This window comes from Solanum dulcamara, chromosome 11 (genome assembly GCF_947179165.1).
Source record: "Solanum dulcamara chromosome 11, daSolDulc1.2, whole genome shotgun sequence".
Lineage (NCBI taxonomy): Eukaryota > Viridiplantae > Streptophyta > Magnoliopsida > Solanales > Solanaceae > Solanum > Solanum dulcamara.
Genome location: NC_077247.1, coordinates 58257611 through 58279391, shown reverse-complemented (window position 1 = coordinate 58279391; position 21781 = coordinate 58257611). Strand labels below are relative to the sequence as shown.

The following is a 21781-nucleotide window of genomic DNA, read 5'->3' as shown; positions in this document are numbered from 1 at the left end:
GAAATAAATAGTTAAAGCACGCGGAAAAAAACTCGTTAATACAAAATATATATATATATATATATATATATATTATTTTTTTTATTGTAGTACTTATTTATTTTTTAAAATAAGTGGAGTCTATTCCATTGATAATGTGAAATTTGTTATCATCTCATATAACTCAAATTATTTAACTTGTGCAATTTTTGTAGGTTGATTCAGATTATGGTTTGAAATTTTGATCCTAAATTATTAGATTATAAATTAATATTTTATACATATAAAATAATTTTTTTTAAAATTAAATATAGAATTTAGCTCAAGTAACTCTATTTCGAATTTGTACTTGATTTGTACATCTACCTCTAATGACCATAATCTCATTATCAACTTTTTAAAAATATTTAATATCATTTATTTAACTTAAATATTAATAATTTTTGTATGACGTCCAAAACAAACGTTCAATCATGGAAGCACATATTTTCTAATTGTCATTGTTCGGTCACTTTCTATTTTATTAAGTGATTGCTTACGGACCTTAGCATAGATTGTTTTTCTATTAACTTTTGATCTTAGCACCTACAAATGAAGTCATCCAATCTATTGAGTGCTTAGGCCATCAATCTCATACAATCTATTGAAATAAATTTCACAAAAAAAAATTAATTAATATTATATTTGATCCTAGATGATTCGTTCATCCCGTTGGTCAATTATAAAATTTATTATCAAAATAATAAAGTAATGTATAATTTAAATATATTATGTGGATATTTGGATAATTTTAGCTTAAAAAATGTAGAACAATATGGGGAAAAATTGATTTTAGTACAAAGGGACTCAACTTGACTTAGCTACTATTATAACAATATGAAAAAATTGATTTGAGTACAAAGAAGACTCAACTTGCCTTTACTATTATTTTCAATATAATTATCTAATTATATTAGGAAGGTCATTAGAAATATTGATTTAATTTTTTTATTTTATTAAAATATTTTATAATGGAAAAAACTGTTAAAATTAATATTTATGCCTTTTATAAATCTTATTTAAATTATAATAAATAAAATAAAAAAACAAATAAAGTTAATTAAAAATACTCTTTAAAAAAGAGATTCACATTTTTTTAAAAAAAATAGTTTACATGGAAAGTCTCAATTCCATTTAATTACAACATCGACAAAATTATAAATCACTAATGACGGCTGGTAAAAACATTTATGCCGATTAATTGCCTCTGTTTTTCATAAAGTGTATTTGGCGAAAAGAAAATCTACCCAAGTAAATTGTCATTTTAATTAAATTAAATATTTATTATATAAAAGGTGATGAAAAGAAAAGTTTTCTGATAATTTCAATCGTGAAAAAAGTTTTCATTCAAACTTTTAGAGAAAAAGTTTTTAGAAGAAAAACCTATTTTATCGAAAGTTTGCGAGAATTACATCAAATTAAGAGAGAAAAGACTTTAAATTCGATTAAAAGAATTTAGTTTAGGATCTAAATTCCATTTATTTTATTTGAAATACAATTCTTCTAGATATAATGTTGCATGAATATTATTGTTCTTTTTCTTCGTTTCACTCATCAATGCGTTTATTATTTTTGTAAAGTTATTAGACATTCTTCAACCAATATATGAATAAACCTATATAACTCATTACTGATTGATTCTTCAATATTCTTGTACAAGTGAAAAAGATCCATGTGGAGTGTGTGATTGAGACTTCGTGCCAAATACGAGCTAATTTGAAGGTATATTTTTTTTGAAGTTTATTTCTCATTTTTATTGGTACTATTTATGTTGTTAATGTGTTTATTGCATATTTGTACATATAATATGATCAAGTTAATATTTTTTTGTCAGAATCATACTTATATATAAACAAACGATTGCATACAACAAACAATAACATATTTGAGATATAATATTTATTTATATAATTTAAATAAATATAATTTTATTTTAATGTCAATAGTTACTTTTTATATTTTTATCCTTATATATAATTTTATTAATTAGTGTGAGAACTAAACTATAATAGACAAAATTGTCATTTATTATTTTGTTTACATTATTATTTAATTATTTTTATAATATTAAATATAATCTTAAAAAAATTAAGAAATCCTAAGATCTATAGGCACAAAAAATATGCAGAAAATTATTTATTAGTAGATTTTCTTTATCCTTGTATACATAAACAAAGGAAATCCTAAAATATAAAGAGAAAAATATAAAGACAATGAACGTTTGGTAGCTGTATAAAATAATAATTATCCATGTATTAGAGTCTGTATAACTTATACGACGTTTGGTAGATAGATAAAAAATAAATTATTCGTGTATAAAATTAATATAATGTTTGATTGATAATTTTAAAATTTGTATAACTAATACATATACAAATTATGAAAAAAATTGTATATTATTTATGCGGAGTAAAAAACAGAATAATTAATATTTGCAAAACTAATATCTACATAATTAATATCCACATAATTAATACATATATAATTAACACTCACATTATTAAGGTATATATAACTCTATCCAACTATCAAATGCTCCGTACGAAATTGAAGTATGAGTTGTTAACATGTTGTTGTCGATTGTAGGGCCAGTAGATTCTAAATTAAAGAAAGTAAAAAATAAGCAAATTGCCGTGTTGATAGATTTTTGTATTTTTATTGTTGTTTATGGACTGTCAAATTCAAATTGTTATTTTGAATCGTTCTGAGGCATTTTTTCGTCTTCTTCCATCGTTTTTTATTTTTTTAGTTAATAGACTTTTTTTCTTTTATATACATAAAAAAGAAGTTCTAAAATATATGATATATTTTCTTTTTTTTCTTAATAAATATAAAAATATTTAATGTCGATAAAATATTAATTTTAATTTCTTTTGAATTTATGAATCATTCCACCTCTGTAAAGAAATTTGTGATCATTTTAACGATTTTGTCTCAATGTCTACTTCATCAACTTCGTGTAACTTTAAATCAATTTTCAATTTTCAGCTTTTTTTTGTTTTAAATCTTTCCTTTTGTTTCATGTTTGTGGATTGAACATAATAATGATATCCCAGCTCAAGCGTTAGTGTAAAATAGACATTTAAAAGTAATAATTAACATATGAGGGTGGAGAATATCGTTTGTTCAAAATTGAAGAGACAGTTTGATTTTTAATCTAAAGTTAAGGGTGAAAATAATTTGACTTTTTAACGTAATACACACGTGTAAACACACGTACTCTAAACTAGTATTCCTATTTAAAAAGAATGACCTCCTTTCTTTTTTAATCTGTTCCAAAAAGAATGATTCTTTATTTTTTGGGTAAAATTTTAATTTTAACTTTCCACATGACATGTTTAAAGCTACAAAATTAAATGATATTTTGATACATTTAATATAACTTTAATTTAGAACCACAAGATAAATTTTTTATTTTTATTTTTCTAAATTCTATATCAAATTAAAATAGATCATTCTTTCTTTTTAAAATGGAGGAAGTATAGTAATAAACATGGTTGTCTAGGTAGTGGTAGGCAATGCCACTGTTTTACATAAAGTGATAAAAGCTGCATATGGAATCTCCTTTGCTATTTAAATTGCTGTTTTAATATGAAGAATGGAGACTCTTGAATCACTTATTATTCAAGGGAAATTAGAATCTTCACAGATACTCATCAATCTGTCTCGACACATGCACTCCACAATAGTAACACCACTAACTTTTGAGTCAATCGAGAAATATATATTCTCCCGGCCACTAATTCATTCATTCTCCCAAATAGTTACCGAGGATTGTTATTTCAGATTTAATACGGATAAAAATTACTATTGTACGATATTATAATTTTTGAATAAATTATTTTGTAAGTTTATTCTAATTAAATATTTAATAAATTTATTTTAAAATTAATCATAAATTTAGTTATTTTTTATTACTCCTTATCCCTCGTACCAAGGGTGCTTTAAGAATTTTTCACTTTTAAGTTTTAATTTCCTTCTTATTCGACTTTGACAGTGAAATATATATACACTAAATTAAAAGAGGGGATCACAAACACTATTACTGCAACTCACGTTCTTGACCAAATCCCAGAAAAAAATTGCCATAGAGATTTGATTTCAAATATTTGTAAATTGTTTTAAATAAATTTTGTTTTACAATATTTTTCACTAACATTTATGCCATATTCTAAACTTCAACTAATTTAAATATTTTATCTTCTTTTAATTGCAACCAAATTATGTCCAATGGACTACATGATTTGTCTCGATCACTTATCGTAAGAAAGATCGAAATGTAAAAATGTAGGCCAAATCATCTGCAAACGGAAAAAGGAATTAAAACCAAAGCTTAATTCTAAGAACACGACCTACTTGAGCTCTTGGATTTTGGTACATTGATCCTCAATAGATTAAACACTCCACATCACACACAAACATAAAAGAGAAAATAAAAAAAATTAATTACCCACATATTCCATGTCCAATTATCCCGAGACTATATGCTAGTATACCATAAGTTCCCACATTAATTAATAAAGAAACCCACCCTTCACCCTAATGTAGTAGTACTAATTAATAAAAGTAAAAGAAAATAAAACTAGTAGTAGTAATAATACTAATAAAGAAACCTTAATTAAAGATATGCACCATTTGCTGTGGGCAGATCTAACCATGTTGAAAGGTTCGGGTTCCAGAAACCCAATTCTCCTCCAGCCACCGGAGCCGAATCCAAAATCATTGACGACGACGATGATGATGCTCCAAAATTTGTAGACGCTTTTAGCCTTTGATATAGCTCTTGAAATCCTGTACTATTTTGCACTTCACCAACTATACTGCTAACATTTTCCTCATAATTATTTTTCCACAAATTACTGGAAAGACCGTTGTTGGAAGGAAATTGATTATATGAATTCATGAGTACTCCAATTGATTTTTGCTCTTCCTTAACAAAATTAAGGTTATGATGATTTCCTTTAAGTAAGGAAATAATAGGATTATGATTTTGATGAGGTAGTGATGAGGAAAAGAGAAAAGGGTTATTATTGGAAGGTATTATTTCCTGTTCTAACCCTTCAAAAATGCCTGATTTTCCAATTAACTCAAACGGAAGTGAATTTTTCAATTTAGCAGCACTTGATTTTGCTGTAGTGATTGTCTTGTTTTTTCTACAGCCACCACCTATAGGAACGTTGCGTAAAGCTCCCCCTTTAGTCCAATAACGTCGACAAGTCTTGCAGAAATGACGAGGCTGAGTTAAATTATAGTTGTTGTAGTAACAAAACTTAGTGTTTGGGGAATCACAACGCGGACATCTAAGATTTTCCGAGTTTGCACACGGACTTGCAGTTGCAGGGGTAATATTGGAATTAGAAGTAGTACAAGAAATAGGAGAAGAGGAAGGAGTAATATTAGATAGCATTGAAATATTATTATCTCCTCCTCCTCCTCCTATAAGTGTAGTGTTTCCTGCAAAGAGCTCTTGAATCATCTTTTTGAAAGAACAAGGGATCGATCTAAAAGTAAATGTGAAAGTGAGATTTATAGAGAATATTGTAGTGATGGATCAAAATGCGAAGGAGAGATTTATAGAGAAAGACAGAAATGAGTAGTATCTTTTTTATGGTGTGAAAGGATGGAGAATGGAATGATATATATATATAGTAACTCTATAAAGAGAGGACACAATACTCGTGTTTTTTTGGATTTTGGAATGTAGCGCTAGTGCGTTTTGAAGGGAAGACAAAATAGACCATTCTTGAATGATTGATCGTTGGAAAAAAAAAACACAAACAGAAAATTATTATAGTATTATTCTTTTTCTTTTTTTGGTTGTTAAGGATTTTGCATATTTGATCCACCAATGCCCCATTTACCTGGGGGCTGGGTTCCCTGCTATTCTATATTCACTGATTTTGCATGCGATCTTTTCTATTTATTCATTGGTATTAACATTAGGAATATACTATATAAATATACTAATTATTTTGTATGACACATGTTTGATGAGACATAATATTTATGAAAAAAAGAAGATCTTTCATGCATAAATGAAATATATGTATTCAATTTGTGATCTTCAACATAGAATATAATAATTATAAGAATACCTCATTAAGAACAAAACAATATTTAATTTTTTTTTAAAAAAAACAATTACTATTTTTTTCCCCTAACGAATTAAGAAAACCGTCGCATGGAATAAAAAATGAGGGAGTACTATGAAAATTTTTCACAATGGGGTTTAGGGATGATGCCAAGTTTGACGTACAAGGTATAATTCGAGAGAAGTTGTTAACTAGAGAAGGTAGTTAGACAAGCTATCATGGTAAGTTAAACTAACTAAGTTTGTTAAAAGACTTTCTTCTAAAATTCTTCACTATAAATCCCCTTTTGAAATGTTATATTCAACACCCCCCTTTTCTCCCATATAAAGATCTTTTCATGTCTATGCTATGCTGCATGTCCAAAGATCCTAGACAAGTTTTCTCCTAGAGCCATTCCTGCAGTCATAATGGGGTACTCTCTATCACAAAGGGGCCATATCTTATATGACTTGCATCCCAAATCTATGATTGTCAACAGAAATGTAGTGTTCAAGAAGGATGGTTTTCTATTCAAAGATTTGCAAACCTTTTCTAATTCTATTTTTCCCGTTCTTATCATATCTACACCAGCTCCTGATCCTTCTCTTGTGCCACATTCTACTCTCCATGTAGTTTCTGAATCATGACTTACTATCTCTTTTCCTCCTATCCCTTTTCTAGAACCTCACTCTCCCTCCTCAGACCTTTCTACTATCTCTCAGACAGATGTGCTTTCTCTTCCTCCTAGAAAGTCTTCTAGACCAGCTAAACCACATATTTGGCTCCAAGACTTTGTCACTACACACCACATCAATTCCTATTCTTTTCATATTTCTGATCATCTATCATATGCTCATTTGTCCCTCTTTTATATTCATGTTCTAGCTGCTTACTCAGTCATAACTGAACCTACTTTCTATACTGAATCATCACTTGATTCTTAGTGGGTTAAGGCTATGGAATTGGAGATTGCTGCCTTACAGGATAATAATGCTTGGAGTGTGGTGGACTTGCCCCTGGCAAGAAGCCTATTGACTACAAGTGGGTATATAAGGTGAAGTACAAGGCTTTAGGAGAGGTAGAAAGATTTAAAGTTAGGCTAGTGGCCAAAAGATATAGCCAACAAGAAGGCCTGGACTACTATGAGACATTTAGTCCTGTTGCCAAGATGGTTACTGTTAGATCCATTGTTGCTCTTGCTGCTTCTAAGAGCTGGTGCATTCACCAAATGGATATTCACAATGCCTTCCTTAATGATGATTTGTTGGAAGAGGTATACATGTCTATTCCTACTAATTTTTCAAGACAGGAAAAGCATGGTAAGGTCCGCAAACTCTACAAATCACTTTATGGTCTTAAATAGGCTTCTAGATAATAGAATCTGAAATTAACAGAAGCCTTAGTACAGTTGGGATTCATTCAAAGCCACTGTGATTATTCATTATTCACTAGATAAGTTGAAGGGGGCATGGTTATTGTATTGGTTTATGTAGATGATCCCTTAATCACTGACAGCAATCAAACACTTATAGACTGCACAAAAGAAGACTTGCAAAAATAATTCAAAATGAAGGATCTAGGAGAACTTAAATTCTTTCTAGGAATTGAGGTTGCTAAATCTAGTCAAGGTATACATTTATTTCAGAGAAAATATGCATTGGAGTTAATAACTGAGTTTGGCCTAGTAGGAGCTAAGCCTGCAAGTACACCACTTGAACAGAATCAAAAACTAACCTCTGTGAAATATGATGAATGTATCTCTCCTAAAAGGAAACCTGAAGATTCCATGTTGAAGGATCCTGGCAGATATCAAAGATTAGTAGTAAGGCTTCTTTATCTCATAATGACCAGACTTGATCTTGCATTCTCAGTTCAGATTTTGAGTCAATATATGCATTATCCTAAGGAATCACACATGGAAGCAGCATATAAGGTGGTAAGGTACATTAAGGAAGCTTCAGGTCTTGGACTTTTTATGCCATCTAAAGATACAAATCAACTTCTGGCCTACTGTGACTCAGACTGGGAGCATGTATAGAGACTAGAAGGTCTGTCACTAGATACTTAATCAAGTTTGGTAGAGCTCTGATCTCTTGGAAGTCAAAAAAATAAAAGACAGTCTCTAGAAGTTTAGCAGAAGCTGAATTCAGGAGTATGAAAAACTGTGCAACTGAGATCACTTGGTTAATAAGCCTGTTCAAAGAGCTTGGAGTTCAGGTTGAGTTACCAGTTAGAATGGTGTGTGATAGCAAGTCAGCAATACAAATTGCTGCAAATCCTATCTTTCATGAGAGGACTAAGCACATAGACGTAGATTGTCACTTTGTAAGAGAAAGGATTTGTCAAGAAATTCTGAAAACTGAGTTCACTCATACTAAAGATCAGCTAGCTGATCTACTCACAAAGAGCCTTGGCAAAGCACAACATCAACTGCTCCTAAGTGGCTTAGGTGTCACAGATTTGTTTAAATCATGAGCTTGAGGGGGAGGTGTTAAATAGAGAAGGTAGTTAGGCAAGCTATCCTGGTTAGTTAAACTAACTAAATTTGTTAAAAGTTAGTTATGGTTAGTTAGGGAATAGCTTTTAAATGTAATCTATAAATACACATGATATTCACATGTATTGGATGAGCTAAGATGATTTAATTCAATTACTACTTTCTCTCATTAGTTTCTCTTCTCTTCTCTCTTATTTTCTCTGCTCAGTCATTACTTTACAAGCTTCATTAATGGAGTTATCATAAGTGTAGCCTTATTATCTTTTGTGGATTTAATTACTCTATCAAATAGATAGGAAGATTATTCATGACTGTTAATTCAAATTTACTTCGAGTAGAAAGGCAAAGTTTTATACCAAGAAGTTTAACTATTTCATAGATTATATTTCGTTATCACCTATAGTGGGGAGCAATTAAAAAAAAGTTGAAAGATCTCCAAGTATAGCTAAGCGTAGCACCTTTAATCCATCTTCATTATGGACAGGTAATTATTGTGAAACTAAAGTGGGAATTTAGGAAGAGCCAAAAAATTAGGATGATGATAGCAAGCAATCAAGTTTTCGAAAAGAACACAACTCTACTTAGGGCTTTGTGCCTATGCAATTATTCAGAAACAATAATCATCATTACAAGTTCAAAACATTTATTGACCTTGAAATTCGTGTAAAGTAGATGCCCAGCCAACAGCCAATAAAATTCCTCAGTGTATGTCACCCGAAGACTTGGGCAATAATTTTGCCCTAATCCTCCATATAATCTTTGTTTTTTCTTACTTTTAATTTTTGTGGAAATGATTAGAAATCAATTAATATTAAATGATTGTTATGAAAAATGTTCTCACGTACGTGACTCGTTGGTGGTATCATGATATCAAATCATCTACGGAATTACAACCCCGATTCCACCATAAGCGTATCGATGCATATGTATTTGTACTACACTTTTCATACTTAATTGTAATTAATCAATATATAATTTTACATTATTAAATTACTTATTTATAATAAATTAATATGGTTTGGTGTGAATATCGATTATGACACTATTAAAAACAATGCAATAATTGAAGAATAAGAAATCGACGAATAGGGTAATTCGAAGAAAAATTAACCCAATCCGTTTGAGCAAAAATGCATGAAAATTATATATATATATATATTTTAAAGAAAATCGACGCAATCTATTATTTTTTTACAAAAACAGAGGGATTTCATCGATTTTGAAGAGCAAAATTGCAATTGAAATGTATAAATAAAAATGTTATAAATATTTTATCAAAAAACATATGTGGTCGACTGATAAAATTCATGTCCAAAGTCATAAAAAATACCTGATCTCAATTTCAAATAGCTATATTTTTATGTATATTTCTAAAAACCGACCCTCTTTTTACCCCTATTTTTCGAGCAGTTTTTAGTAGTGTGAACCGATGCAATAACTACTCTGAACGTTCATATGTTTCTTTCTTTTAAATATATCCAAGCAAAATGATGATTAGTACGATATGTCGCGCTCAAAAGATATAAGTAGATATGTTTATTTCTAGCTATGTATGAGCCCGTTTGGATTAACTCTTTTTCAGCTTTTGGACGTGTTTGCCTAATGCTAATTTTAAGCCACAAAGTTCTTAAAGTCAGTCAAAAATGGAAAGTTAGGATTCCTAACTTTTTTTTTTCTAAATGCTTAAAGTCATTTTCTTTGACCATGAAAATTACTTTTATATCTCTTATATTTTAATTAAATTCCCAAACTACCCTTTTTATTCTTTTAACCCTAAAATTCACATAATTTTCCTCATTTAAGCACTTTTATCCAGACACTTAACTGCTTATTTATAAAAATAACTTTCAGCACTTTAAAGTTCTAAAAATACTTCATACATAAAAGTTACTTTTTTAAAACTCATTCAAACGGACTCTATATTGCAGTACTTTTTAACTAATATTACTGCTTATTTTTCAACTTTTGTATCTCTAAAAAAACAACAACAAAGCACTGCTACAGAATTTGTTAATTATTTCACTGGAATTAAGTCATGCAACTTGCTAGAAACTCATGGTAAGACGGAACCTTTGATCATTAAAAATTGAGTTCACATCTGATCTGAAAACCACTTGGAAGATTCGAAGTACCTTAAAAGACACATTTTTTAAAAAAAATAAATAAAGGACCAACGGTCTCTCGGCCATCTTCCAAGTTCCAAGTCTGTTCTTTTACCTAAAAAGTGTTTCGTAATTGTTATTTGAATTAAAACGTGAATATAATTATTATTTTTAGAAGTATATACTATATGTTAATTTCCGTTGTTGGTGAATTTTTTTGACTCCATCACTCTCTCATCTTGACATTTAAACGACAATTTAATGTGCATCGAATTTTATATATGAGCCTTCCAGAAATACTTAAATGTAATTTAAGATATTAGCATATTTCAAAAGTATTTACATCTTACAAATTAAGTGTTCGTCCCGTCAAATTTAAATCATGATTCTGACGTTATACTATCCATTGCTTTCCTGTAATATCAAGAATGTGTTTCGCCAATTTTAAAGACAAGTGAAATTAGATAATGATTGAGCGACAGGTTAGTAAAGTTTTAGTTGATAAATTTAACGTTTCAGAGAGAAGGCTTTCATGCTTTCTAGAAACGTCACAAAGGCAAATATGCGGCATTGGTTTTGAAAAAAGGCAACTGTTGAAACAGTTTGTTTCAGCTTGCCTTTACTACACTAGGAGTTGTCACTGTTCAATATTTATCGGGTTTGGGAATTTGGAGGAATCAGACCATAAATAGAGAGAGAGCCAGAGGCCTAACCAACGGGGGTCGTATTCCGTGATTAGAGGTTTTGAACTCAAGTTTTAAATTAGTTTTCTTTTTTTTTTAGAGACTCTTAGTCTGAAACAGCGGAAATTTTGATTAATTGATCGAGGTCTCAGTGCAGATAATATGAAACATCACTTGAAAATTAAAAAAGAAAAAAAGAGAATCCCTGTAAGTAGTTACTTTTTTGTTCAATTTATTTGTTTTACTTTTGACCTTTTTAGGGGATGTTTGAATTGATTTTTTTTTAAATGACTTGTAAGCTAAAAATTAAAAATCATAAGTTAAGAGATTCAATTTTTTAATATTTTTTTTCAAACACTTTCAAAACTAAAAAAAAACTTAAAAATCAAAAATCACTTAAAATAAGTCAATCCAAATACTCATTTAGGAGGTGTTTGAATTGACTTTTCTTTTAAGTGAGTTATAAGTTAAAAGCTAAATAACGCCATAATTTGGCTTTTGATTTCTTTTTTTCTTGATTTTTTTTTAAGCCCAGAAGAAAGTACTTACAAACATTTCTTGTGTTATACCTAAAAGCTTCCAAAAAAAATAACTTAAAAGCCAAAAGCCATTAAAAATATTTTTTCTAATTTGATAACTCTTTAATATCAAGATCTCATATGTTGTGTTTAAGTTCAAAAGATAAAATTTCATATTAGTATACTATGCATATTTTTAATGTTAGACCACAAAATTTAATTTAGATAACAATTTTAAGATATTTTTTTGATAAATTAAATTAAGACAAACAAATTGAAACGAGATTGGATTAAAAAGGATAAGGAATTCCCGATGAACAAGAAAGAAAGAATATTAGTAATGGAAGAGGGTGAGAATGACAGAAAGCACCAGTGGGTAGATGTGTACTCGACGTAGTCTTGACCTGACCGCGCGTGCCGTCCGGAATGGCAGTGAATTCAGTATGTTGGTTCGTCCATTATTGCTCTATCTAATCTATTGAGGTGCAGCAGTCACTACATATATTTTCGAAAACGACGTCTTATGAATCGATTAGATACTACTCTTTCAACTTTATTTTTCATTCTCATTCCTTTTTTATTTAATTAACGATTCAGTATTCGAATTTGACTTGATTTGATTAATCAAGATTTATGTTAGGTTATTGTTTAATTCTTATCAACAAGTTCTTCATTCTGAATCTTTGGTTGAGATAATCGTGGAGGGTCTCAGCTATTCAACTACTTTCATTCCTTGTTTATTACTGATCTTTCAGTTTAAGTAATTAAATGATCATCTGGAAACGTCTTTTGTTTTATTTTCACAAAATACTTTTAAACTACAGAATAATCTTTTGGAAAAAATTAGCAAACATTTTTAAAAGAAGTTTGAAATTAGTGTCAAAAACACATCTAAACTATCTTTTTTTTTTAGTTTCATACCTAAACTATCAGTTCTTAATTTGAGAAACACACCTCTCTCTTTTATTACACTCTTATCATGGTGTGTGTGCTACACTCTCTATTTCATTTTAAAAAAATTGCCACATCACACTCCACAAAAAAAATGATAATTTAGATATGAAACTCATACTTTCAATAATTTCAATATAAAATTCAAAAAAAAAATTAAATATATTTTTGACACTTATCTCAACAAGCTTTTAAGCTTTTCATCATGCATATTGCTTTTTATTAGTAATTAGATAGTAGAATTAAGCCACGCAAGCTGCGTAGTAGAAGAGGAAAATGTGTCGTTCAAAGTCTATGGGAATCCTGCTTTATGAATATTTGGGTCCGGACAAATTAAATGCTTCCCAATTATCCGACACTTCACTTTTCCCTGGGCCTCCTTCCCATTATCTTATTATTATTTCAAATCCATGATGTACGACTAGTTTTAACGCTATCCCTCGTTAAACAATTCAATCAACCAATAATTCCATTTTATTCGCACTGACGTTACATTCTCTATTTGTCTCTCTAGCTACACAAAAACTTTTTGACCATATATTTACTGGCTCAACATGACAGGATTTTTATCATGTGAGTTTAAGAGTAAAAATTAAAACAACCAAAACTTGTCAGATACAAATTCAACAATTGAATTTTACAGGTAATTCGAATTTGAATTCTATCACACCAATTTAATTTAATTGTACTAATTTGATGGATCTTTTAATACTTATTGAGTTAGGACGAATGACTCCATAAATAATGCATGCACTAGGTCTATGTCTGGCTGTGGATCTTGTGTCAAAGGAAATTATTCCGCTCTAATGGAATTGTCAATGCGGTTGTTCGTTCAAGTATCAAATTATGAGTGCATATATAATCCAAACACATGGTAGCATCTTTTTATCATCATGCAGAAAGTTCTATGTTGTATTCTACTCCACCTTTAAGAAACTTAAAGTGATCATGAAGATTATAATTGAACTCAATTTATCACTCTAAACATAAACTATCAGCTGGTCCTATTAATTAGACCCTACAGGCTATACAGATATATATATAGCAACTATAAAGCACAATAATGTTGTGTATATTGGGGGGGTCCCGTCCAGGCCAATTCCACTTAACCTATGATTGGAATCCCAATGCAAGGACAAGATCCTATCAGCAGGAATACAACAGATCACGTCTATGGAGAATGTTGATAAAAATGACAAGAGAATTTCCTGCCGACATATCCCTAGGAAGCAACAATCTTGCCTAGATTAGATTTGGTTATACTAATTATTTGTGTTTGAAGTATCTTCATCCAATAAACTAGTCCAATTGGCTGAGACTTTAGTAAGGTTATTCTAATCCATATACCTAGCAACTCGATGCTACATTTACCTAATCACATACAAATTAACTCATACATAAAACTTATGAATAACCAATAGGAAAATAAGTTTTTAAATCTATTTCAACTTGTTTAATAGTCCTAATGAATAATAGAAAGAGTTTTTATTAGTTTAATGTAATAATTAAACATATTATAAAATATCAGACAAACAAACAAAAAATATTTATGAGTTGAACATGTGGACTTGTGATCAATTATTGTTTAATTCAGATTGATCCGTCCAATTTTTTTTTCTTATGAAATCAAAATTTAAATGAAATTATAACTCAACACATTTTTTAAATTCGACATATTTTAAACCCAATCCATTTACCTTCCCTATGACACCCTTAAAGCAAAATATTTGTTATTGAGCTTCTCGTTCTTGGAATAATTTTTTTTCCCACCCCACCCTATCAGGGGATCAACATTGTCTCCATTGACTCATACCCTCAGACGTGACTTGAATTATCTCAACCTACGATTACTAGTGAAAGTGTCCAACCACACTCGAGTAATTAAATCTCACCTGTCGAAACATAAATTGTAATCCTGGTCTGTTAGATTAATAAATAACACTTCCATGCATTCTGTCTTCTTCAATATATGATCTATATTTAATCCCAATGAAATGGTACTAACACAGTCTACAATGACTTCATACCAGACTTGACTCGTGTGGAAATTAGCAAAATAGACGTCATTCATAGAAAAATAATAATAATATAATAAAGAAAAGGTTGGTCTTGTGTGAGACTGAATAGATTCTTGACGAACAGAGGTCACAGCTCTGTAGCATGATGAACATCAATCAGCTGGTTGGACAAAACTTAGTGGTGGTAAGCTACCATAGATCCCTTTCACAAAAAAAAGTAGGATAAATGGGTCCCTTGACTAGATGCCTCTATAGATTGACTCTTCCAATATTGGTTTGACTAAAAGATGTAATTATATTCCACCAGACTACTTGTATAATTTCCTGAATTATCGCTATGGTTGAATAAAATATGGCTCTTCCACACTCTATAACTCAGGCCTGAGTCTACTAACACATGGTCTGTTTGTAATGAAAAATTTGATATTGTAGTATTTATTGATCAAGTTAAGAGGATCTGTTGCATACCATATTGCTGGCTTAATTTAATTTGATTATTAAAATTATGGACTTAATATCAACTTATTCTAAATCTTAATCTAGGATTCTAATCTATCAAGTTTAGTACTTAATTTAATATATACTAATTTAGGAGAGTTATGAATTTACCGTAATAAAAATGAATTTTCAAAAATCACGACTCATTCTTGTCACGATCGTTGAAAATCCTCACGAAGCAAATGAACTCCCTTTATCTACAATCTAAACACCCTTTAGAACATGTTTTCTTTGTAAACTCTAACATCATAAATCTACTTTTTTCAATAACCATAACGGTGCATTTATCTGTGTGGGAGTTAGTTTGTAGATAGTTACTTCCTAACCCTCCTTTTGCGAAGGATAAGAGTTTTATCCGTGTGTTGTATATTGACTTAAGGTAAGCACCCTTGTGTACTCATTTTCATGATATATAACACCCTACTAACAAGGGAAAATTGAATTTAATTTTTTTTGATTATTTTGGTTGTTTGATTTTGAAGGCTTATGATACGTAACAAATCGAAATACAATTTTTTAGGCTATATTAAAATAGTTGTACATTACAGATTAATTGAGCGTTTCTTTTTCTTTCCAATTTCTTACTACTAGAACATATTTATATGGTCTTTAATATTTTATAAGCACATGTAAGTTATCCCGCAGAAACAATATATGCATTTCTCAGATCATCTTTTGACACCAAATACTAAACCACATAATTTAGTTGGTTGAATAAAAATATTATTCCTCGCATAACGCAAAATAAAATATTAAATAAAAATAACTAAATTAATAACAGATAAATTAAACATTTTAAAGTGTACTCTTCTATTTAATCATGATATAACACTTTCTTAAATTATTTATCAATAATTTAATAAATAATTTTGCATTATAATCCTCGTATATTTGGGGAAAGCAAGGAATGTGGATGATCACTATTCACCACTCTTGAGAAGAGTACTGGATTATAAACAGAATGAAACTGACTTGCAGCTGCCAAGCAAGGGCCACATGCAGTGGGGTTAAACGAATTCGGCATTGCGAAATCGATTTTCTTCAAATTCTGGATCATCTCAAGAAAAACTACGAGTAGAATCATGAACTGTGAAGTTTTCCAGCTGAAAGAGCTTGTAAGCATCTCTCTGACTACTTCTGAGATTGTTTATGTAGCGAGAATTCGAGCTTCAATGTAATTTTAACTTTCTACGGTAGGATGTGGAGCAATTTGAGATACAAGAAGTTCTCTTATGTGAGTTAGCTATTTAAATTTGCTGTTTCATTTGTAAATTTTTATTTTACATCAATTGATTCGTAATTTTAGCAATTTATCGCGTCTTCAAGTGAATATGTGTGTATTTAGGGAATTAGTATGCCTAAATTTCGATATAAGGTCAGGTCATGGCGTGTTTGACGACGAAGTTCCATCTCTGGTATCTCCTAACATTTGCTTTGCATTATTTAGTTTTTCTGTATACTGATGAATTAAATATCTCGAATCACGCCGTGATTGTTTTCATTGTGGCTGTGAAAGAGAGAGAGGACGAGAGAAAACTACTTCTCTTGATAATTGAACTCTAAAGGGAAGTGATTGGATATACATATTTTGACTAAATAAGAAAAATGTTACATTACTATAATTCGAGAGCATTTAACATATATCTGCATTAATTCTCTTGAGATGGCCATCAAAAAGCTATAGCTCTGAAGGCAATCATAAATGCCATGAATTCCAATATTTTTGTTGCCTGGACTGGCCTAGTGGAAACTATGAGTTCTTTAAAAGAATTCTGAAGGCTAAAATGGATACATGTTGTATCATATACCACAAAATGCCTTAGGTAAGATCTTTAACAGTACAAATTCCTGACTAAAATGCATAAGCATTTTTGCTTAATTTGATGTGTAACTTTAGGTTATACTGGAAGAGAGTATCTACAGTATTTGTGTAGTTCATTATTCTACAAGATAACGTTGTGGATCATGTTTGGGGGTGTGGGGTGGGGGTGGGGGGATGTGGATTTCTGATTGGTTTTATCATATTCTTTCTGATTGGTTTTATCATATTCGTTCATATTGCTATCATCGGATTCCTAACGCTTTTTATTGCACTAAGGATACCTTGTGTAACTTTATCCTAAAAATAGAAAGGTGAAAATGGCTGCAGGCATTCTTCATACAACCTTGTTCCATAGAGCATTAGGTCTGGTGCATCCAAAGGACATATTTGGAACTCTTTGACATAACATATGTAAGTAATTTCTGAACTGTCAAAGTACTAGGTTGATAATGTGTTTATCTTTGTCTGTTTATTAGTATTTGGTTGGTATTTTGATTCCCCCCCCCCCCCTATTGATTCTTACACTAGGTTATTTGTATAATGTTTGCTTTTTGATACTGATACTTGAGTTGGTGCGGAAAAAAAATCAGTTGGCGCTTTTGATAAATGTTTACTTTTCTCGTCCCCCTGAGATTTCCTAGTACTTATAATCTTATTGTAAAATCAAATGGCTGTTTGTAAGCATCTCCATTACAAGAAGTGAGATCTAGTGATGCTTAATAAGGACGTAGGACTAACCCAGCATAGTTAGTTCATCATAATGAAAGGACGTGCTATCTATTAACAAACTCTACAAATATCTGCATTTTTATTTCTGTCTTCTTTCCTTATTATAATTTTCTGAAAATTCTTGTTTGAAATGTTCTGTAATTTTGGCCCCTAAAATTTTTCATTTGAATGGAGTGACAAAGAAAATCATTGGACTACTGCTGTTTTTTAACTTGATATTTTGATTCTGGAAAAATGTCATAATGAATTCTCTGTTCTCATAAAATCTCATATAGACAAGAATCAACAGAACTAAGAAATGTTCTGTTGAATGGAGTGCCAAAGTAAATCATTGGACTACTGCTGTTTTTTAACTTGATATTTTGATTCTGGAAAAATGTCATAATGAATTCTCTGTTCTCATAAAATCTCATATAGACAAGAATCAACAGAACTAAGAAATGTTAATCCATTTTTGTTAGTTCATTTTTTTATTAAAATCTTTATTTGCAACTATAAGATTTTATGAACTGTGTGAAGACCTAACTAATTGAAACCATATGTAAATAAGTTTCTAAAAAAAAAGCAGAAGTTAACAAAGACTGGATGAGATTTAAGATGATACAAACTTAAAGTGAAGTTAAACTAAATACTGGCTGTCAATTATAGCGCATCAAACCAAGACAAGAAGTTGGTGTATATTCAGAACTTGAGTGGCTCTTAAATTATGTCAATCTGAGGTGAGATCAATGTAATAAGTGATTCTTTTTCTGATTTTGAGTCTCCGTTTCTTTCCCTTGGTGAAAGGAGGGTTTGGTTTTTCTGGTGAGTCTATTCCAAGATGTTGCCAATATTTCCTGATGTGAACTTTTAGTTTCTTCCTGTTTTCATGTTAAATTTACAGGTGCAGTGTGATGATTTTGAAATTGAGAGGAAAATTGACGAGAATATTACCCAATTCATCGATAGGGTGAAGAAGCACCCCAACCAGAAACACCAGGTTCGTGATCCGAGCTTGTCTATTTGGCCATGTAGAATACTTGCTCAATATTCTTAGTTCCTTTTGTTCCTTTTCACCTTTTCAACTAGTAATCTCTATTTTTCTTTACATGTGCACATTCCTCATGAGGTTTTTCTCATGATATCTTAAAGTCTTTTATTTCGCACTCATTACTCCAAAACAGGCTGTATATTACTTAGGAAATGATCTCTGTTAATACCTTCTTACAAAGAGACTATTTTGCAACTTAATTGCTGTTGGATTTAGTAGTGGCTAACGGAACTTTCTATTGGAATATGAAAATGATGCAGATCTGTGTATCCTTCTATGAAACCAAAAACAAACAGGCCTCATGGTTCACAAACAAAGTTGAACGTCATTATTAGGAGCACTGGTACGTAAACTTGAGTGTGCTCATCATCCAAAAGAAGATTCTGGCAAGTCTCATCACTCCAAAGTTGTTAACCCAGGAGGTACTAACATGTCTTTATTTGTTTGCTTCTACTTTTACAAATGCTCCAGTTTTTACATTTTTGAAGAGAGGCTTTTCCTTTTTGTCTATCAATTATCACTGAGAGCAGTGGCGGAACAAGGATTTTTAATAAGTGGGTTCAAAATCTGAAAAAGTAGACACACGAACTAGCCGAAGGGGGTTCAACATCTACGATTTATACATAAAAAAATATTTTAACCATGTATAAATAGTATAATTTTTCGCCGAAGGTGGTTCGGATGTAACCCCTGGACACATGCTGGGTCCGCCACTGACTGAGAGTGCACCTGTGAAGAGTGAGACTCGACACTCAGGACTGGAAGCATCTTTGTGAAGTTCTGTTTCAGATAATCAAATTTGGAAATGAGAAAATGGACCATATTCCCTCGATAGAAAATCTTGAGGGTATCTCATTTCCCTTTGGGATCACCATCTCAAGGTAATTTCCCTCCTTTGGCTAAGTTATCCACATACTTATAAACTTTTGGTAGTTAGTTGGGTCAGTAAAAATGGTTTTGCAAGTTTGACTGTGCAAGCTATTGTGCAGGCTATACATAAGCTGTCACTTGTTCAGTTCACTGCTGTGTCACCTCTGTTTTCTTACGTCTGTTTTTTTTTTTGGAAAATCATCAGTAGGAATTATGACTATGGCATGGATGTCACTAGCATGAATATTTCTTCCAGAAAGGAGAAGATATAATTTGGCTTTTGCTGCCATGATATTTGCGATATCTTCTCTTTACTCATATTTTTAGGCATCGAGGAAGGTTATTAGCTTATTTTGAAAATCCTTGATCTTTTCTCCGAAAATCTAGCAATCCCTTAATTAAGATAGTTTTCCACAGGGAGAAAAATATTTATATGTTCAATATCTGTTCCCCCTTTGCTGCCCCATATCGAGGAAAATAATTGGAAATATCAGCTTGGTTGATATTATCTCTCTCCATTCTGTGTAATCTCCATTTTCCCCTTCTCCTTATTTTACCTTGAATATATATCATGCCATTTCTTATATGAGGAAGTTTTTCTTTAGGGTAAACTGCACAACCAGTTCTGAGCGTTCAATTTACCTTCTTTCACTGGGGATATCATGTTTTGCATATGTTCTCATCTATACATCTTTAGATATGCGACTGTGCTACATTTTGTTCATCCGCCTATGCATATTAAGGCCTGCAACCATGCTACATTTTTCTAACAATTCTATTCTCTAAAGGCTTAAATGTACATAAAGATAAACTCTTGTAGGATATAAAGCATGCGAGCTTCAGGTCGTAGCTGTAATACTTGCTATGGTGCCATTTCCTTAACTTCATGTGGCCACAATTACAGGGACAACTTATCTAGTTCATGAAACTGTGGTGTGTATAATCCCCTGCCTACGTCCTCAACTATAAAAATCAAGAAGTCTTATTATCCTTATTCCTCGATAATGTTAGTGTAAAATCGAAATGAGAAGATCATCTTAGTTAAAAATACAATGACAATGTGACATCATATCAAGACACTGATTTAAGCTACTAATGGGAAGTCAAGAGTACTTTTGGATGCTAGATGCAGTTTGTGTGCTGGTGACAAACTAGTGGAAAATCGAGTTCAATTGAAGCAGATACATAAATTCAAACCTTTCTTTTTAAACAAATTTAAAGATGATATTGATCTAGCTAAGTTATGTATTGCTTTCTTTTAGTTCATCAGATGCGGCTTTTGGGATGGACTTGCTCAAGAGAATGCTCCCGCAGGGCAGCCAACCATGCTCGGCTGACTTGCAGTGCCCTAAATGAACCTGATTCTCTTTAACTTCATGGTTGGTGAGGTACAATTGTTGTCATCCGATGTCTGAAAATGGTAAATGTTAGTTGTAATTGGGGAGGCTTCTGGCAGATGAGTGATGACTAGCTCAGCTGAACGAAATGAAAAACCATATGTACATATCATACTTGTCAAAACTACAATTGTGCTCCTTTCTCGTGTTACTTGCCATTTCGCTATATGAACTTACTCCCAGATCAGCTGGGGAGTAAAGAAAATCAACACATGATCAAACTTTAATCACATTTCGTTTACATTTCAAAATACTCTCTTCTTCCCTTCTAGTGTTTCTAGTTTTCTTAATTTTTTATATTGTTTGATTTTCCTATTATAAATGCCGTGTAGGAAATGCAAAATAGACATGGGCTCCTCTACCTCTGGGTCATTGTTTGTGTTTGATTATTGTCTGATGTTGTGGATCTTTAATGTGTGTTATTAGCTTCTATGGAAGAGCACCTTGCTGATATGCTCCATAAGTTACCTTTTGGGTGCAGTATAATGAAGTCCATTAAGGTCTTCTAGAGTCGCTCATCTCAGTGAACCTGTCAAAAGTCGTTAGTTCGCAACCTTAATGTTCTGACCTCTCTGGG

General features: G+C 31.1%; 1 protein-coding gene and 1 pseudogene across 1 annotated transcript; one reads left to right on the top strand and one right to left on the bottom strand.

The window, feature by feature from the left end:
• Positions 1 to 4355: 4355 nt before the first annotated feature.
• LOC129873271 (dof zinc finger protein DOF2.5-like) lies at positions 4356 to 5654 on the bottom strand. The gene has a single exon (XM_055948332.1). It carries the CDS (start codon positions 5492 to 5494, stop codon positions 4637 to 4639), a length of 858 nt encoding a protein of 285 aa, XP_055804307.1. The 5' UTR covers positions 5495 to 5654; the 3' UTR covers positions 4356 to 4636.
• A 10479-nt stretch (positions 5655 to 16133) lies between these two features.
• Positions 16134 to 21495, top strand: LOC129875002 (autophagy-related protein 101-like; annotated as a pseudogene).
• Positions 21496 to 21781: the final 286 nt, after the last annotated feature.

What these genes read in the sequence shown, in the direction of transcription:
- LOC129873271 (XM_055948332.1), bottom strand. Translation starts at nt 5,494, where the DNA reads ATGATTCAAGAGCTCTTTGCAGGAAACACTACACTTATAGGAGGAGGA.